At 35.5% G+C, this 19,805-nt stretch overlaps 1 protein-coding gene across 1 annotated transcript in view; it reads right to left on the bottom strand.

Moving 5' to 3' along the window:
- MALRD1 (MAM and LDL receptor class A domain containing 1) overlaps window positions 1-19,805 on the bottom strand; it is a 620,077-nt gene that overhangs the window by 523,473 nt on the left and 76,799 nt on the right. Inside the window, exons 7-10 of the mRNA XM_068545334.1 lie at window positions 15,830-15,931; window positions 15,018-15,164; window positions 7,597-7,763; window positions 2,378-2,470 (exon numbers count right to left, since the gene is read on the bottom strand). Of these exons, the coding sequence (XP_068401435.1) occupies window positions 2,378-2,470; window positions 7,597-7,763; window positions 15,018-15,164; window positions 15,830-15,931 (509 nt within the window). The remainder of the gene's footprint in view (window positions 1-2,377; window positions 2,471-7,596; window positions 7,764-15,017; window positions 15,165-15,829; window positions 15,932-19,805) is intronic.

Here is a 19,805-nt window from a genome sequence, read left to right as displayed (position 1 = left end):
TCCCATTTAACCACCGACAATGTCCCTGACTGCAAACTTGTTGTTTGGTCATCTTCACAGTCCGCTTACTTTAATATTCAAGGAAAAGAATAAGTGTTATCACTACTTATACGAGAGCTATATAACTGCATTTGGTTTTTTAACTACTAAAATTAGTTATTGGAATGCATGAAGGGAAATGTCAGGCAGACAGTAAGATACACAACAGAAGAGAACATTTAAAAGAATAAATTTAAAAATCTATTAATTTTTATAGAAGAATTGCTCTAATAATCAAAGAAGCACTAATTAAAGGAAATGAATCTCATTTTCTCCAATCGAATTGCTAGCTTTCTGAAGGTATACAATACTAGCAAGTGAAACAACCATACATTGCTAGTCTAGTGTGAGACAATGTCCAAGTATTAATATCCCTTGAGGTTCTAACAAGAGCAATGGTTAATTAACACCAAGAGTGCAGGAGAGATAGAAATCAAAGACTGTATAGCAAATAACTAATTATTTGCTGTCCAAACCGGTAGTCACTAGCTCCATAGGGCTATTTAAATTTAAATTAACTAAAATTAAATTAAAATTCAGTTCTACACTTCAGTAGTTACATTACAACTGTTCAATAGCCACATGTGGCTACTGGCTACTATACTGGAGAGCATAGATAAAATTTCCATTAACACAGAAAGTTCTTTGGATCAGCACTGAACTAGATACTGGGTTTTGTTTTGTTTTCATGGGATAGAGCAAAAGTATTTCTTTTTTACTGAAGTATAGTTAATTTATAATATTGTGTTAGCTTCAGGTATACAGCATAGTAATTCAGGGTTTTTTGCATAGATATTGTTAATGTGTAAATAAGATGCTAGGAACAAAGACTGACTCCTTTTAGTCTCTTTCAGCTTAAAGTTTCTGACAGAATTTCTTTTCAAAAACATGAGCGATATATATTTGTTTATTAAGAATTACTTAAGATGAAGTTTGTATAAATATTTAACAATTTATAAAATAATATCAAATTTAAATATTTCATAAGAACACTTTGTATCTTTCTCCATAATGAATATCTTATATGTTAAAATTATTGGACCTACAGCTGTGTATTTTCATAGCAGCAAGATAACAGATATGCAGAAATGATAAGTTTAGGTTTCAAAAATTTATGCATTTAAACTTTGATCTCAAAAGTCTGCCATTACTGAAAAGCCAGTTACATTTAGTATGTACTTGGAAACCTCAGATAACTCCAATATTATTTTCATTATATTTTTTGTTTTATCTTTGAGTTAAGCATAAAAACAAACTTTAATATTCAGCTTATGTAAAAAAGAATAAAGGTCCAATCATTCAGTACTTCCTTCAGAAGTTATAAAGATATCAGCTTAGAAAAATTAAAATAGTGTCAAAATTTTAACTCAACGTGCTATGATATAAACCTCAACTCTTCTGAGATTGCTACAAAAATGCTGATTCATAAATTCCAACTTTAGCAGTAAATTGGATTCTAAAAACCTCCATGGTCACAGTTCAGTATCATTTGGGCTCTCCCTTTTAATACCTAGAAAAATGTATGAGTGTGATATTACCTTAAACGAATGAAATTGGTTCCCTAAGCCACACATACAATCAGCCTCATTATTTTACACTCACACTCCAGCATAAATATATTTATGTACTCTATATACAAAACAAAATGGGTGGAAACTTACAGTACTACACTTCAAAAATAAAAATCTAAATAGCAATTAATTATACCAGTATTTCAATGTTGATCTCTCTGACGCTACTACACTTTGCAATATTGCCATGATATTAGAAAAGAAAGAAATGACAGTCAAACACTTGATATGAAAGTTTAAAAATATTATCAGATACATTTTTCTGCACAATCTCAGCTCTATATACAACACAAAACCCCAAGTTAATATTTTTAAGAGATAGCATTCCCACTGAGCCTATGTTTATTTCAGATGCATCTTTGTACAGGTAGAGTTACCCATGTGTTATAAAGGTATGAATTACTGCATTCAAAACATTTAAATATACTCTACTGATTTTCCAATACCAGTTTATTATTTATCTGCTTCATAATGTACCTGGCTTCCCTGGTTGTACTGCATGGCGTCTGGGGATCCTAGGGAGGGAACCCATGGAGGGTGAGGATGCTTTAAACAAGAGTAGTTATGCTCTTGCCCCTCCATTCAACAAGATTTGACCTGAGCAGGGCTATAGGTACAATGAAAAGTAATTGCTCTCCCCAGACATACAAGTCAACATCCCTAATTTCAATGCTAATTTAAATGAAGCAATGGGTGATAAATTCATAACTACAAAGCTAAAAATTGAACTCATGATAAAAAAAAATACTTGTTTTTCCCTTTTATACCTTAAATGTCTTCAGTCCTTCTGGTATTAATACATCCGCTTTCACCCATTTTCTGTGAGTTGATATGTTGTAGGTCCAAAATATTTCTTCTTCCTTTGATCCAAAGAAAAAGACATCACTCATTCCGCAAATTCTACTCTCATAGTTATATATGTGCTCTCTTAATTATATTTCAGTAGATTTTACCCTACCTGTAGGATATTAAGTACTAAGAAATCTAAAGTATTGGTTAAAAAGCTATATAACATTTTAAAAGAAAAATGAAGAAAAGGAGAGGGGAAGGGATGAAAAGATAGAGCACAGAGGATTTTTAAGGTAGTGAAAATACCCTTTATGATGATACAATGATGGATACATGTCATTCATTATACATTTGTCCAAACCCATAGAATGTGCAACACCAAGAGTGAACCCTAATGTAAACTAGAGACTTCAGGTGATAATGACGTGTCAGTGTTGATTCATCAGTTGTAACATGTGTACCATTCTGGTGGAGGATGCTGAAAACGGGTGAGGCTAAGTATGTGTGGGGACAGGGGGTGTGTGGGGACAGGGGGTATATGGGAAATCTCTGTACCTTCCTCTCGATTTTGCTGTGAATCTAAAACTGCTCTATAAAAATGATTGTTTTTAAAAATAAGGAAATAAAGCATGTCTACATAGTAAAGCTGCCTATTTTTTTTTCTGATGGAGAGTAAGGACAGAACAAAAATTTGAATGGAATCTTGAATAAAGTACTGCACTTCGAAAAATAAAATTCTAAATAGCAACTAATAAACCAGCTATTTATATCTTAATCCCACTGACATTACTTCATTTTGCAATATTGCCATGATAATAGGAAAGAAAAAATGGCAGGCAAATACTTAACATGAAAGTTAAAAAATTGTTATCAGATAATATTTTCTGTACAATCTCACCTTAAATATTTTTTCCTATGGAAGAATTCATTCCAAGTTCCAAATAATACAGTTGTTTTCTGGAGATTATATTTCTATTTGACTCTCCAGTCACTCAATCAAAGACCTTTTCATGTCTTCTAAAGCATGCTATGTCATGCATCTGTATGATGATCATTTTCTAGGTTGCAAAGTGTATCCAAAATTATGTTACTATATACTATGAGGTCAGATATTCGATAAAAGTCTATAACGTACTCCACAATTTTGCCTATGGTACTGGACTTTATGATTTACGACTGTGCTTTTATGTTCTGAAATAATTCTATTTTTCCTTAGATTTAGTGAAATATATGTATAATGAACTATAGTGAAAATGCAGACAGTGGCATAAATATGTCTCAGGTTGAGCTCTGAGACTATCTCTGTGCTCTCCTTCTGCGAGACAGGAAACAGCACTGAAAGGTGACAGCTAGTTGTAATTCAAATGACACATGACACTCATACTTTTTCAGACTCTCGTTAGCCTTTATTTCCTCACTTGGTTTCACTTATTTCATTCATACTTAAGGTTTTCTAAAAATGAATCTATTTTTAACTTAGTCCTTTGCCCTTTGTTATCTACTCCAATTTCCAAGTCTGAAGTATTTCAGAAGATAGTCTAAACCAATTAAAATATACTTCATTCCATTACTTATTCTATCAACGGTTAAGACTTCCACAAGACAATGAAACATACATGGTGGACACATTTTCAGCTGATAGCTTCCAGGTCACATCACAATGAAGTGAAGTTATAAAAAGTTGATAAATACAGCAAATTTTTCTTTCAATAATTTCTTATGCAACTTCAATTATTTAGCATCCAGACACTACACTCTCCACAGATGCTTTTAGTGACACTACTTGGCAAGCTGCATTCACCATGTCCCCTCACTTTAATTTTATGAGGATAATTTACAGCTATTGTGCTCTTTCTTCACAGTGCCTAATTGATTCCCCCCGTTCTACTTGAAGAAGAATGCATTTACATTTTTTTCAGAAAGCTGAGCAGAATTCTTTCTAAACTTAAATGGTTTTTCACACAAGAAGTTAATGGTATACTGTGTATGAAATCCAGATTTTTCTACCACATTTTCCTATCTGACAACAGAAGCAATGAAAAGGAAAAAGGATTTACCCCAACTAAATGAAATCAGCTTTTATTTTATTTTTGTCCTTACTCTCAGACTCTTATCTAGTTACTTTCAACAGGAGTCAATGTAAAAAAGAAACCCTCAGTTCAGAAAAGCCTTTCAAGTGATGTTCTAATTTTCTATTATCTTAAAATCAATCAATCAAAATTATTTGTCTTTATCCCCCTAGACCAGGATCAATAATGCCATTTTACCTTTCAAGAAAAATATTTATCACTAGATCTCTTAGAGACCAGCTTATCCTTCCCCCTTTCAATGAAAAAAATCAAGGTATCAAATTCAAGGTTTTTTTTTTAAACTACTTTTGATTGCATGTGGTGATAGGACCATGTACTGTGGCAAAAACCTTCCTTCAAGGAGAGCTTATTATAGCTTTAAAATCTGTATCATACAAGAAAAGATATTTTCTAAGGCATTTTCTCTCCTGTCCCAGCTATGTATCCTCCTATTTATTTGCCAGTGGGAATTTTAAAATATATAAAAGGCACCACAAGCTGGACACCCCCACTATCCTTGGCTCACTGACATGGCAGCTGTTCTCAGGATAAAAGATAGGTCGTTGCTATGATTATTTTCTTATAGATGATGGACAGAGACTTGATCCCAAGAATAGTTCAATGGTACAAACTAGAACTGCTACACACTGAAGCTGACTTTAAAAGTTTCAACTTTTTAGTTAACTTGTCTTTTACCTATTTTCTATTTCTCAAGTTCTAAAGTACTCTGAAAATAAAGAAAATTACCCTCAGCATTCTCACTAGATATTTCTTGGTTCATCAGCACATTTCATCCTAAGGGTTGTTTTCGTTATTCTATTCATGGAATATGTAAATGATCATTTTCATCAAGAGCTAATTTTTTAAATGATAGGTTTGAAGTCCTTTTTAACTTTGTGATAAAACATCAACTTGTAATTTAAATGTACTTTGATGCAGTTTGCATTGGTGACCAACGTTTTACGTGTATAGAGCACAGCAAATAGTGTCAGAAAAGACTGGACACTGCCTTGCAGAATACTGGGTAAACTAATGGATCAAACATCAGTCAATGCTCTCTAAGATGTACCCCCAATTGGTTTTGATTAACACATTAGGTCAGTTCTCCAGAATTAACTTCTTCTTTTCTTATAATGTGGGAAATGGAATCTTGGTAAGTCTATTCTTATTATATGAGGCGGTATCTGAAGCCAATTTGTTTGCACTTTTTTCTTGTGCAATCCCAGAGCCACCAGAGGAATGATATTGCTCACTTTCAATAATTCAAAACTCCATATCCACATGCTGAAACTTAAAATCCATCACTGATGTTCAGGGTAGATTAAAATAATCCCTAGTATTAGAAGATAGATAACAAGTTTCTACTCAAACTTAGGACAGTGATTCATTCAAAATCTAATGACTGTTGATTACCCACCATGTGAAAAACACTATTGTAGGACCGTGTATTTTTAAAGCATCTTTAAGTATAATATAAGCTCAACAAAATTATTCCAGACTTTTTTTTTATTATGCCTTTGTTGAAGAAGGATTTGGAAATTACAGAAAATTTCAAATTGCATGAAAGCTCAATGGGCTTGGTTTACATGGCACAGGTGATAATAACTAAAAGGTGCTTAAAGCTTGAATGGTATAACATATACGGATAAGGTTTAACCTATTTTTGGGGTAAAATTTCTCCCAATTATCTGGAAAGTTTGGAGTATTACACAAAGGGCAGGGAGAGGTTTCTGCCCCTCCACCCACCCCACACCATGTCAAATTGAATGAAATATATCAAATAGATTCTAGGGCAGTGGACTGCCAAATATTGCTACAAAAAAATGTACAAAATATAGTTTAAAAATGCTACAAATTGTGTCTCATCTGGGTAACAAAGGACAATGTATTAGGCCATCTAATGAGAGTATTCATTCAACTTCATGCTTTAGAAGTCTGGAAAAGAGAAGTAGAAGAAAAAAGACTGGATATGATGAAAACAACACAAAAGGAAAAGGGAGAGGTGATATGACAGAACTCAGAAGAAAAGGGGAATGCCTCTTGAATGTTCAAGTATCTTTGTAATAAGCAGTCTGATACTTGCAGATTCATTATGAAGTCACTGCAAACTTCAGAAAAGAACAGAAGAAAATACTGTTGACAGATGGTTAGTGGCACTTGTTAAGTACAGATGACAAACTTTTGTTGAATAATGAATCTGGCTGATGTCATGCAGAAGTTTCAACTGGATTTATCCAAAGCATCCTGAGCCAAAGGAAACTACTTGCTTGGATACTTTTACTGTCTTTCTTTTTCAATGTCAGAATTCCTGCAATTATTGTCAAATGTTTCCCATTTGTAGGATAACTGCTGTTTACCCTTATGATTTTTTTACTCCTACGTATAAATAAATTCTTCTTCACAATAGAAGTTCTCAAAGTGTCTCAAGTTTTTCCCAATTGTAGAGAATTGTTTTTAGTTAGTTAGGTTAAGGAAAAAAAAAAAAGCATGGATTTGTTTATTCACTAGCATTACCACTACAACTTTCACTCTGCCCAGCACACCATTTTTTAATTTATATGACTCATTTGGCTGTATTTAATCAGCAATTACCAATCTTTTAAAACTGTATCTACTGTACCAGAACAAGTAATTTGCTTCCATCATATTTACAGCTTTAAGTATACAGAGATCAAAAATCCAGAACAGATCACATCAGAGCTTCAGTATAGAGTTAATAATATAGAATCCCAAATATATTATTATACCATAGTTTTTAATATATTTTCATGAATTTTACCAATTTTATGAAATATTTTGCAAACAACCACAGTGGACATGACAATATCTCCTAAACCAGCTTCTTAATACTTCTTTTTAAACGTATACCAATTAAACAACATTTGTGCTATTGTATAGCACAGGGAACTATATTCAGTATCCTGCAATAAACCATAATGGAAAAGAAAAAAACAAATTCGCCCTCAGAAGCAAAAAAAAAAAAAAAAAAAAATTAAAGGTATACCAAATAAAGTCAAGATAAGGAATACCTATAGCCTACATGCAACTGAGAAATAGAAACAAAAGTTGCCAAGAATAAAAATTTCATTTATTCAATGAATTTGAAATTAATGCAAGTTTCTTCTCACCTTTTGATTATACAGTCCTACTCTCAGAACACTGTTTTCCATAGAGTAATAGAATTGAAGATGACAGCTCTTGCCCAGGCAGTGACACACAGAGCTATTTAGATAAGCCCTGCTGTCTAAATGGTTAAGAGTAGAAGCATGCTTAGCTCCTACCCATATATAGTAACCTGAAAAATAAAGGGGAAAAAAGCAACTTAGAAGAAATTAGCTGCTTTCTCTTTGAACAAAATTATTGTATTACTTTTCCAAATCAAGCTTGAAACACAAATATTTTATTTAAAAGAATACGATGATTAAACAAGATGGACTTAATTGATATTTATAGGACATTCTACCCCAAAACAACAGAATACACATTTTTCTCAAGTGCTCATGGAACATTCTCCAGGATAGATCATATCTTGGGTCATAAATCAAGCCTTGGTAAATTTAAGAAAATTGAAATCGTATCAAGTATCTTTTCCGACCACAACGCTATGAGACTAGATATCAATTACAGGAAAAGAACTGTAAAAAATACAAACACATGGAGGCTACACAATACACTACTTAATAACGAAGTGATTACTGAAGAAATCAAAGGGGAAATCAAAAAATACCTAGAAACAAATGACAATGGAGATACGACGACCCAAAACCTATGGGACACAGCAAAAGCAGTGCTAAGAGGGAAGTTTATAGCAATACAAGCCTACCTCAAGAAACAGGAAACATCTCGAATAAACAACCTAAACTTGCACCTGAAGCAATTAGAGAAAGAAGAACAAAAAAACCCCAAAGCCAGCAGAAGGAAAGAAATTATAAAGATCAGGTCAGAAATAAATGAAAAAGAAATGAAGGAAACAATAGCAAAAATCAATGAAACTAAAAGCTGGTTCTTTGAGAAGATAAACAAAATTGATAAACCATTAGCCAGACTCATCAAGAGAAAAAGGGAGAAGACTCAGATCAATAGAATTAGAAATGAAAAAGGAGAAGTAACCACTGACACTGCAGAAATACAAAAGATCATGAGAGATTACTACAAGCAACTCTATGCCAATAACATGGACAACCTGGAAGAAATGGACAGATTCTTAGAAATGCACAAACTGCCGAGACTGAACCAGGAAGAAATAGAAAATATGAACAGACCAATCACAAGCACTGAAATTGAAACTGTGATTTAAAACCTTCCAACAAACAAAAGCCCAGGACCAGATGGCTTCACAGGTGAATTCTATCAAACATTTAGAGACGAGCTAACACCTATCCTTCTCAAACTCTTCCAAAATATTGCAGAGGGAGGAACACTCCCAAACTCATTCTACGAGGCCACCATCACCCTGATACCAAAACCAGACAAAGATGTCACAAAGAAAGAAAACTACAGGCCAATATCACTGATGAAAATAGATGCAAAAATCCTCAACAAAATACTAGCAAACAGAATCCAACAGCACATTAAAAGGATCATACACCATGATCAAGTGGGGTTTATCCCAGGAATGCAAGGATTCTTCAATATACGCAAATCAATCAATGTGATACAGCATATTAACAAATTGAAGGAGAAAAACCATATGATCATCTCAATAGATGCAGAGAAAGCTTTCGACAAAATTCAACACCCATTTATGATAAAAGCCCTGCAGAAAGTAGGCATAGAGGGAACTTTCCTCAACATAATAAAGGCCATATATGACAAACCCACAGCCAACATTGTCCTCAATGGTGAAAAACTGAAACCATTTCCACTAAGATCAGGAACAAGACAAGGTTGCCCACTCTCACCACTATTATTCAACATAGTTTTGGAAGTGTTAGCCACAGCAATCAGAGAAGACAAAGAAATAAAAGGAATCCAAATCGGAAAAGAAGAAGTAAAGCTGTCACTATTTGCAGATGACATGATACTATACATAGAGAATCCTAAAGATGCTACCAGAAAACTCCTAGAGCTAATCAATGAATTTGGTAAAGTAGCAGGATACAAAATTAATGCACAGAAATCTCTTGCATTTCTATACACTAATGACAAAAAATCTGAAAGTGAAATTAAGAAAACACTCCCATTTACCACTGCAACAAAAAGAATAAAATATCTAGGAATAAACCTACCTAAGGAGACAAAAGACCTGTATGCAGAAAATTATAAGACACTGATGAAAGAAATTAAAGATGATACAAATAGATGGAGAGATATACCATGTTCCTGGATTGGAAGAATCAACATTGTGAAAATGACTCTACTACCCAAAGCAATCTACAGATTCAATGCAATCCCTATCAAACTACCACTGGCATTTTTCACAGAACTAGAACAAAAAATTTCACAATTTGTATGGAAACACAAAAGACCCCGAATAGCCAAAGCAATCTTGAGAACGAAAAATGGAGCTGGGGGAATCAGGCTCCCTGACTTCAGACTATATTACAAAGCTACAGTAATCAAGACAGTTTGGTACTGGCACAAAAACAGAAATATAGATCAATGGAACAGGATAGAAAGCCCAGAGATAAACCCACACACATATGGTCACCTTATCTTTGATAAAGGAGGCAAGTATATTCAGTGGAGAAAAGACAGCCTCTTCAATAAGTGGTGCTGGGAAAATTGGACAGCTACATGTAAAAGTATGAAATTAGAACACTCCCTGACACCATGCACAAAAATAAACTCAAAATGGATTAAAGACCTAAGTGTAAGGCCAGACACTATCAAACTCTTAGAGGAAAACATAGGCAGAACACTCTATGACATACATCACAGCAAGATTCTTTTTGACCCAGCTCCCAGAGAAATGGAAATAAGAACACAAATAAACAAATGGGACCTAATGAAACTTAAAAGCTTTTGCACAGCAAAGGAAACCATAAACAAGACCAAAAGACAACCATCAGAATGGGAGAAAATATTTGCAAATGAAGCAACTGACAAAGGATTAATCTCCAAGATTTACAAGCAGCTCATGCAGCTCAATAACAAAAAAACCAACAACCCAATCCAAAAATGGGCAGAAGACCTAAATAGACATTTCTCCAAAGAAGATATACAGATGGCCTACAGACACATGAAAGAATGCTCAACATCATTAATCATTAGAGAAATGCAAATCAAAACTACAATGAGATATCATCTCACACCGGTCAGAATGGCCATCATCAAAAAATCTAGAAACAATAAATGCTGGAGAGGGTGTGGAGGAAAGGGAACACTCTTGCACTGTTGGTGGGAATGTAAATTGATACAGCCACTATGGAGAACAGTATGGAGGTTCCTGAAAAAACTACAAATAGAACTACCATACGACCCAGCAATCCCACTACTGGGCATATACCCTGAAGAAAACCATAGGTCAAAAAGAGTCATGTACCAAAATGTTCATTGCAGCTCTATTTACAATAGCCAGGACATGGAAGCAACCTAAATGTCCATCGACAGATGAATGGATAAAGAAGATGTGGCACATATATACAATGGAATATTACTCAGCCATAAAAAGAAATGAAATGGAGGTATTTGTAATGAGGTGGATGGAGTTAGAGTCTGTCATACAGAGTGAAGTAAGTCAGAAAGAGAAAAACAAATACAGTATGCTAACACATATATACGGGATCTAAGGGGAAAAAAAAAAAAAAAAAAAGGCCATGAAGAACCTAGTGGCAAGACGGGAATAAAGACACAGACCTACTAGAGAATGGACTTGAGGATATGGGGAGGGGGTGGGGTGAGATGTGACAGGTTAAGAGAGTGTCATGGACATATATACACTACCAAATGTAAAATAGATAACTAGTGGGAAGCAGCCGCATAGCACAGGGAGATCAGCTCAGTGCTTTGTGACCACCTAGAGGGGTGGGATGGGGAGGGTGGGAGGGAGGGAGATGCAAGAGGGAAGAGATATGGGAACATATTGTATGTGTATAACTGATTCACTTTGTTATAAAGCAGAAGCTAACACACCATTGTAAGGCAATTATACTTCAATAAAGATGTTTAAAAAAAAAAAATACGATGTTTTTAAAAGATTGCATCAACTACAAATTACAGATTTTCGTTTCCATATTTGATTTCTAAAATGCATTGTAATCTCCTCCTAATTCCTAAAATCAAAGTTTGACAATACCTTCAATATGAAAATTCAATATTCTTATAAAAAGAAATCTACTGATATAAAAATCTCTGAACCACCAAATGATCATTCTTTTAAATATAACAATGCAATCTTTCTTTAATCAAAAATTCCTCATCTTTCTTCCCAGAATTATTTTCCCTTTTGATTATTTTTTCTATTCTTCACAGAAAAACTTTTATCGTTTAAGGGAATGTAATTTAAACTGCCCTCTTTCTTACCAAACTACATGGAAGCATCATATACTTACAGTCCTACTAAACTACACATATGGATTGTATAGTACTTAAAAATATTGTCAATTTTTTCCATCTGATTCTTAAAACCAATTTGGATTACTTCTGAACTCAATAATATATACAATGCAGAGATACAAAGATATTTCTACGTTTTATAACTTCAATTTTCAAAGATAAAGTCTTTCAAATGTTTTATTTCTTTGTAAGAGAGCAAATATTCCTGCAACATCTAAAAACTTTGAACTTAAATTCAGTGAAATTTATTTACTAGACATGTTAGCCTTTAATCAAAGTAGTATATAATAAGTTAATACTTTTCCTCTGACCTATACGTAAGGAAATGATAAATAAAATGAAAAAAACATTTTTACAAAAGCAGAGACAGATTAAACAAGACAAAACATCTCAGAAGATAAGGAAAAAATAGATATGCCAAGTGATGAGCAGGGCTGAAACCACAGAACTCTTGGATGTTGGGACCAGAAGCAGGCTGTAGTAGCTAGAATTTTGACTAATTTAAATGTTGCAAAATCCTGGATGAACAGAGTCAAATTCTCTCAATGAGGTCAAAGATTAGGGCTGGAAATCCTTCTCGTAAACTGAGGTGGGAAAGATACTGACCCTCACTGCTGTGGGCTATGGCTAAGTGACAGTATGTGCAAAACTCCAAGCACTACTATCAAGTATGAAACCTTAAACCAGGATTGTTACTCAGATAAGGTTCTGGGTTGCTGAGTAATACCACGATAAAATTGCTGAACAAGGAGGTAGGAACAAAGTAAAAGAGCAGGAAAGAGTAAAGGGGGTTTAGAAAGAGAACAAATCTAATTGAAAAAAAGCCTGCAAAATTTCCAGTTTCTGGACCACCATGTAATAAGCTTGGAAGTTGTTACTCCTGTCCACTTAGCAAGAAAATATATGAACAAACTGAAAATCAACAACTCTTCTTAGACCCCTAGGAAAATTGAGGTCATGGCACAAACCACTGTGCAAGAATTGGTGAGGTAAGCAGATACAGAGAATCACAACTTTCAAGAGCAGAATCCCAAAATTGTATGGGAAAGTACAGGGGTGGAAAAAACTAGATTGTGATTGGTGAACTGCTGGAGGCTCAGTGTGAACACGTTTGTGAGTTAAAAGCTCCAGGCAGTCCCATCTTAGGGAGGACCCCACTCTTTTGTGAGTTTTACCTTCAGGAGCCCTACCAGGTTCTCACAGCAAGAATCAGAGAAAAATCCTCTTGTGCCTACAGCTGGGGGAGAGGAAAAGTAGTCATTTTGAAATATACCTGGACTGTCCTGTTATTCTTAATAAGGCTTTCACTCAAGAGAAGCTTTACAACCAGCTAACCGACTGGAGATCCTAACTGGAAGAAGTGAGATATCAAATCCAGCAGGTTCTAACCTTCCAGATAACAGGAGCAAAATACCCAGATCCAGCCCCCACTGGATCAAAGACTGAGATCCATTCATAGGACTATAGGATGCTTCCCTTCCTCTCACAACTTATCACCACATCAAAAGTGGTCCTGTATGATAACAAGGAAATACTACCAAAAGAACTGCCGGTCTCAGACTTTATTTCAGAAGATATCTTTAGAGAAACCCAAAGACAACAGTGGGACCAAAACAAGAACACTGCATGAAATTTTAGCCTCAGACATTAACGGCTACAGCCAACAGTAAACAGAGCCTAATCTGTAGCTGGATAAACATAAAAGCTCACATTAAATACCTATCTACCTTAATTCCTTTTATGCAGTACATTATGCCTGGCTTTCACACACAAAAAACTTACAAGGCACACTAAAAGGCAAAAAATATATAGTCTGAAGAGAAAGAATAGACATCAGAACCAGAACCAGAACCAAACCCAGATCTGGCAGGGATGCTGGAATTATCAGACTGGGATAAATAAGTTAAGAGTTCCAGTGGAAAAAGTAGAAAACATGCAAAAAAGATAATGTAGGCAGAGAGTTGGAAATTCTAGGGAAGAATCAAAAAATGCTAGGGGTGAAAAACAGTATAACAGAAATGAAAAATGTCTTCAAAGGGCTCATTAGCAGACTTGACTCAGCTGAGGAATGAATCTCTGAGCTTAAGGATACGTCAATAGAAACTTACAAAAACTGAAAAGCAAACAGAAAAAAAAAAACAGTGAAGAAAAGGAATGATTCTATCTAAGAACTCTGGGAAAACTACAAAAGGTGCAACATATGCATAATGGAAATATGAGAAGAAAGAGAGAAAGGAAGAGAATCAATATTTGAAGTAACAGTGACTGAGAATTTTCATCCAAATTAATGTCAGACACCAAACCAGAGATCATGGAAGCTCAAGAAACACCAAGCAGGATAAATATCCAAGAAACTACACCTAAGCACATTACTATATTCAAAGCTGCAATCAAAGACAAGCGAAAATCTTGAAATATTCCAAGAAGAAAAAAATCTTACCTATAGAGGAACACAGATAAGAATTGGATCAGACTTCTCTTCCAAACCATGTAAGCAAGAAGAGAGTGGAGTAAAATATTTAAAGTATTAAAAGAAGAAAAAAACTCAACCTAGAATTCTATGTCCAGCAAAAATTATCCTTCAAAAATGAAATACAAATAAAGCCTTGCTCAGACAAATAAAAATTGAGGGAATTTGTGGCCAGTAGACTTGCAAGTAATGCTAAAAGGCATTCTTCAGTGAGAAGGAAAATGATACAGGTCAGAAACTCAGATCTACATAAACAAAGGAATAGTATCAGAGAAGGAATAAATGAAAGTAAAATGAAACATTTTATTTTCAACTTGCTTAATCAAAAAAATAAGTTTGTTCAAAACAGTAATAGACCTAATGTATTTGATAATTAAATGAAATGAATGACAGCAATAATACGAGGGAAAGGAGGGAAGATTTAGGAGTATTTATTATAATGGTCTTGCACTACCCATGAGGAAGTATAGAGTTATTTGAAAGTAGACTTGGATTAGTTGTAAATGTATTTCACAAACTCTAGAGCAACCACTAAAAAAAGTTAAAAAGGCAGCATAATCAATATGATTTTTTATTTGCTACCTTCATCATCACCGCTTTGATCCTGCTGAGGTGGAGATTCTAACACAGAAATTTCTCTTGCTCTTGTGCGCATCCAGGAAGTTTGCCCAGCAGATGTTTCTGATACCCAGTCACACATGTCAAAATCAAATCCACAGGCCTGACACACTAAAGAGAGGAGAAAAAGATATCGGTGGACTATCACAGTCTACTAGAGTGGCTGCTTAACAATGGTTATAGTTGCAATCAAGGCTTAAACACACCACACACACACACACAAATTCATATCTGGAAATTTTGATTCAATAAGTCTTAGAGTGTCCTCTACTTTTTAAAAGTTCTTCATTTGATCCAGATGGGCATCCTCCGAATGAGAACCACTGCCGCCAAAAAAAAAAAAAAAAAAAAAATGAAGAGATTTCTACTTTTTCTTGTTACCACTGCTTCCATTGTGGTTTTTTAAATGGCATAATATCTGACCTTACCTACTTTATGGAAATCAGTTAACTTAAATAATTTACTATTCACAATCACGTTGAAATTTTAAAGAAGAAACATTGTATATAATTCCAAGATCTTTAATGTAATTGTTTTACAAAACAACATTATCTTAACATATTTACTGTCTTTCACTTTTTGAATAAACAACAGACTTGCAATAACACTCCAGCTAAAACCCCAATGATACTCCTGATAAAACCAAGACATAGATGTCAACAGAGTTTGTCAAGTGAGTATCCCTACTAGAGGTCTGATATTCCCGTTAGGCTTCTGAGTCTCATGGATGGCCTACACACTGACAAGGCAGGCAGACATCTCATTTTAACACTTACACCTCAATCCTTCATCTGTAGAATCAAATCTGCAGAGACTTATATCTGGATGGCATTGTTCCTTCTTGGTATTCGATGTTTCTTGACATGGTAAAATTTCATCTGTAAGATTGGCAAGAAGTGAGATGCAGGTGTCACTAGAAAGGATCATTATTTCTTAAAATGTTAACATTTGTTCTACAGAGCATGCTCAACCCAACTCCTCTGTATGGTGGCATCATGCCTTAGGGAGACTCATTACACAGACAGAAAAAGAGAGATCGATTCAGAGAGAGAAGAGAGAGAAAAAAGCAACCATGCCAGTGTGCTTCTGGATTTTAATCAGATCTCTGTAAAACTCTTAGAGGAAAACATAGGCAGAACACTCTGACATAAATCGCAGCAATATTTTTTTGGATCCATCTCTTAAAGTAAAGGAAATAAAAGCAAAAATAAACAAATGGGATCTAATTAAACTTAAAAGTTTTTGCACAGCAAAGGAAACGATGGACAAAATGAAAAGAAAACCTACTGAATGGGAAAAAATATTTGCAAATGATGACTGCTAAAGGGTTAATATCCAAAATATATAAAAAGCTCATACAACTCAACATCAAAAAAACAAACAACCTGATTAAAAAATGGGCAGAAGAACTGAATAGACATTTTTTTAAAGAGGAAATGCAGATGGCCAACAGGCACATGAAAAAATGCTCAACATCACTAACTATCAGGGAAATGCAAATCAAAACCGCAATGAGATATCATCTTATACAGTCAGAACGGCTATCATCAGAAAGAACACGAATACCAAATGTTGGCGAGGATGTGGAGAAAAGGGAACCCTCATACACTGTTGGTGGGAATGTAAATGGGTACAGCCACTATGGAAAACAGTATGGAGGTTTCTCACCTTCCTAAATATCTGAGCTTTGAATCTTTTGACATCTTGTTACAGTCATCTACAGACACTGGTGCCCTACCCCTCAATCCCTGACTACTTTACCCGTTGGCTCAATGTCACTCTTTGTCATTTCAATGTTCACATTCATCTTGCCCCTCAGTTTCTCGATTTTTCTTACTAATGCTCATGAAGGAGAACTGCTGATGTAAAACCACTTCTGCCACCACTCGGCTGAATATGATCATAACTAATGGTGATAACACTTCCTCTATCTTAATTATGAGGGGCCCACTCCCCAACCATCACCTCTATCTTTCCACTCACTCCCTCTAGTATCTCTACTGTAAAAAGTTTTTGACAGCATCAGGACCTACAAGATAATGGTCCTCCAGTTTTGCAATTCCTTTCATCCTCTCTCATGTCCTCATTTCTTTTCTTACTGACGTTAGAAAACAGTCACCTGCTGGCTCTTCTCATGCTTCCACAAACTCAGGACAAAAGCTCTGATAAGTACAATCCTTCACGTAGTGTAAGTGCCTGACAATTAGCTTTCCTGATTGTAATGTAAGTGTCTGACATCAACCTTTTGATTGCTGAGGCATCCATTTCAAAGACATCCATCTCCAATAAACACATTGCCCCTTACACACTGGATAAAGAGCCAGGCCGTCCCACCCATGAAGTTCCCCTTTTCAAAAGCCCTCGGTGACCTAGATAACTGAGCACTCGAGTGACCCAGCTTTTCCCTTACTGCACTTTAATTCCCACTTGTATGTTTTAAATTCAACTATAAAAAGTAAAACCGGAGGCACCCCACCCTCGACCCCAACAAAGGCAGAACCCTAGGTTTACTCTCTCTCCCCACAACCTCGCTGTATGGCCCTTGGATGCGCTGGGTACCCTCCAGGACCTGTAAGAAGCAAACCTTGTTTTTCCAAAGTTCCCTGATGGTTGTGGCAGAGGTGTGTCTTGTAATCATAAGAACCGCAAGGGCTGGACTAGCCACAGCATCACAACACTGGCTCTGGTCTGGGAAATGTCTGTGGGGACTCACCACATGCAATCTGGGCCCAGGTGAGCGCCTGAGATTCCTGGCAGATAGCGTCACTGTGAATAGGCTGAGACCGACACGACACACTCGACCTGCATCCGTGCAGATGAACGGGAGTGATGGGTCAACACCAAGCTGACTGAAGTGACTTCATATCCCTGACTACTCACTTCATTGCACTGGGGCCATCCCACTACATCTTCCTAATTCTTTCCTTTTCTTCCATTTCTAAACAACTGCTCAAAACCCTCTACCCACTCCTTAAATCTCCAACTCCTCCTCCCCCTCAGCTAATCACCTTGCTTTATGTTTCATTGGGAAAATGAGAGAAACCAGAAGAAAACCTCACAAGCCCCACCACCTGCACCGCCACCCACATGTCTTTCCTCCTCTTAACTGTGATCAACCAGTCCTGCTTCTCTCTAGGTCTACTCCTTTCATTTACCCAGGAAATGCATCTCCTCTCCCCTATTTTGCAATCATTCCAGCGATTTCCTCCCCTCTTTTACATCCCACATGCTTTCTTTCCCTTCAGTATACAAGAGGCCACAATTTCACCCATCTTAAGAAAATCTCTTAAACCTCCAACTCCCTCCAACTAACTTCTCCAAGTTCTGCCTATTCTCACTGATTCCAGCACCACTTCTTCTCCCCCCATTCTCTCTTGCATCTGTTCCAATGAGTTTTTTTTCAATTTTTTAAAAAATAAAGTTAAAATTCACATAACCTAAAATTCACCGCTTTTAACCATTTAAAAGTACACAATTTGGTGGCTTTTATACATTCTCAGTGTCATGCAATTATCACCATTATCTAATTCCAAAACATTTCCATCACTCCAAAATAAAACCCTGTACCCGTTAGCAATCACTCCCATTCTCTCCCCCTCCTCAGCCTCTGGCAACCACTGATCTGCTTTCTGATGACTTTGCCTATTCCGCACATTTTATAAAATGGAATCACACATTATATAGCTTCTTGTGTTTGACTTTTTACTTCTCAGATGTTGTCAAGGTTTATTCATGTTGGTGTAACATATATCAGAACTCTATTCCTTTTTTTTTTTTTTAACCCTTACCACTGCGCTGAAACTGCATATATCAAAGTTGACCTCTCCACTGTTAATCTACAATAATAAATAATATTTAAATTTTCCTTCCCAACATACCTGACATATCAGTAATATTGATATAGTTGATCATCCCCTTTTTCTTGAAATGTTTTCTTCACTGGATCCTGGTACCTAATTTTCTCCTGGTTTTCGTCTTAAATGACTAGCGTTTATTCTCGTCTCCTTGGCTGGTTTTCCCTCATCTCGTCGATGTTACACAAGGTGACATTAGCCTTGGATCTCGTCTCTTCTCACAATCTTATTAATATCATCTAGTCTCATGTTTTTAAAGCATTTCCAATGCCAATAACTCATAGAACTATAACTTAGGTCCAAGACCTTTCACTGGACTCTGACATATCCTGTTGCTGACTTGGCCACTTCACTTGGATAACCAACATGCATTTCAAAAGAAATATACCTGAAACTAGGCATATTTTCTGATTTTCTCGGCCCAAACTTTCTCCTCCCACATTTTTCTCATCTCAGTCCATGACAACTCCATCCTTCTAGTTCAGGTAAAAAGAGTAGAGTCATGTATGGTACATCTCTTACTTTCATCGGACGTGCCATCCATCAGCAAATCTTTGCTTGATCTATAAAACACATCCGGAATCTCACTACATCGAGGTACTCACTACTACTACCAATTCTCAGTCAAGGGAACATCATTCTTTCTGGATTATAGTTAAAACTTCTTATTTTGCCTCCTTGTCACTGCCCTTGCCCCATTATTATCTTTCAGTATCCTCAGACTAAAACAAAATTAAACTACAAATCTGGGAAATCCACATTTATTAGGTAATTAAATATCACACGTTTAAATAAAACAGACTTTGAAATAACCAAGTATTTTGATCTGAATGAAAATATAACTTACTAAAATTTGTGTCATATAGCTAAAACAGTACTTAGAAGGAAATTAGTAATT

Source organism: Eschrichtius robustus, chromosome 1, assembly GCF_028021215.1.
Source record: "Eschrichtius robustus isolate mEscRob2 chromosome 1, mEscRob2.pri, whole genome shotgun sequence".
In the NCBI taxonomy this organism is placed as follows: Eukaryota; Metazoa; Chordata; class Mammalia; order Artiodactyla; family Eschrichtiidae; genus Eschrichtius; species Eschrichtius robustus.
This window is presented reverse-complemented; position numbering and strand designations above follow the sequence as displayed.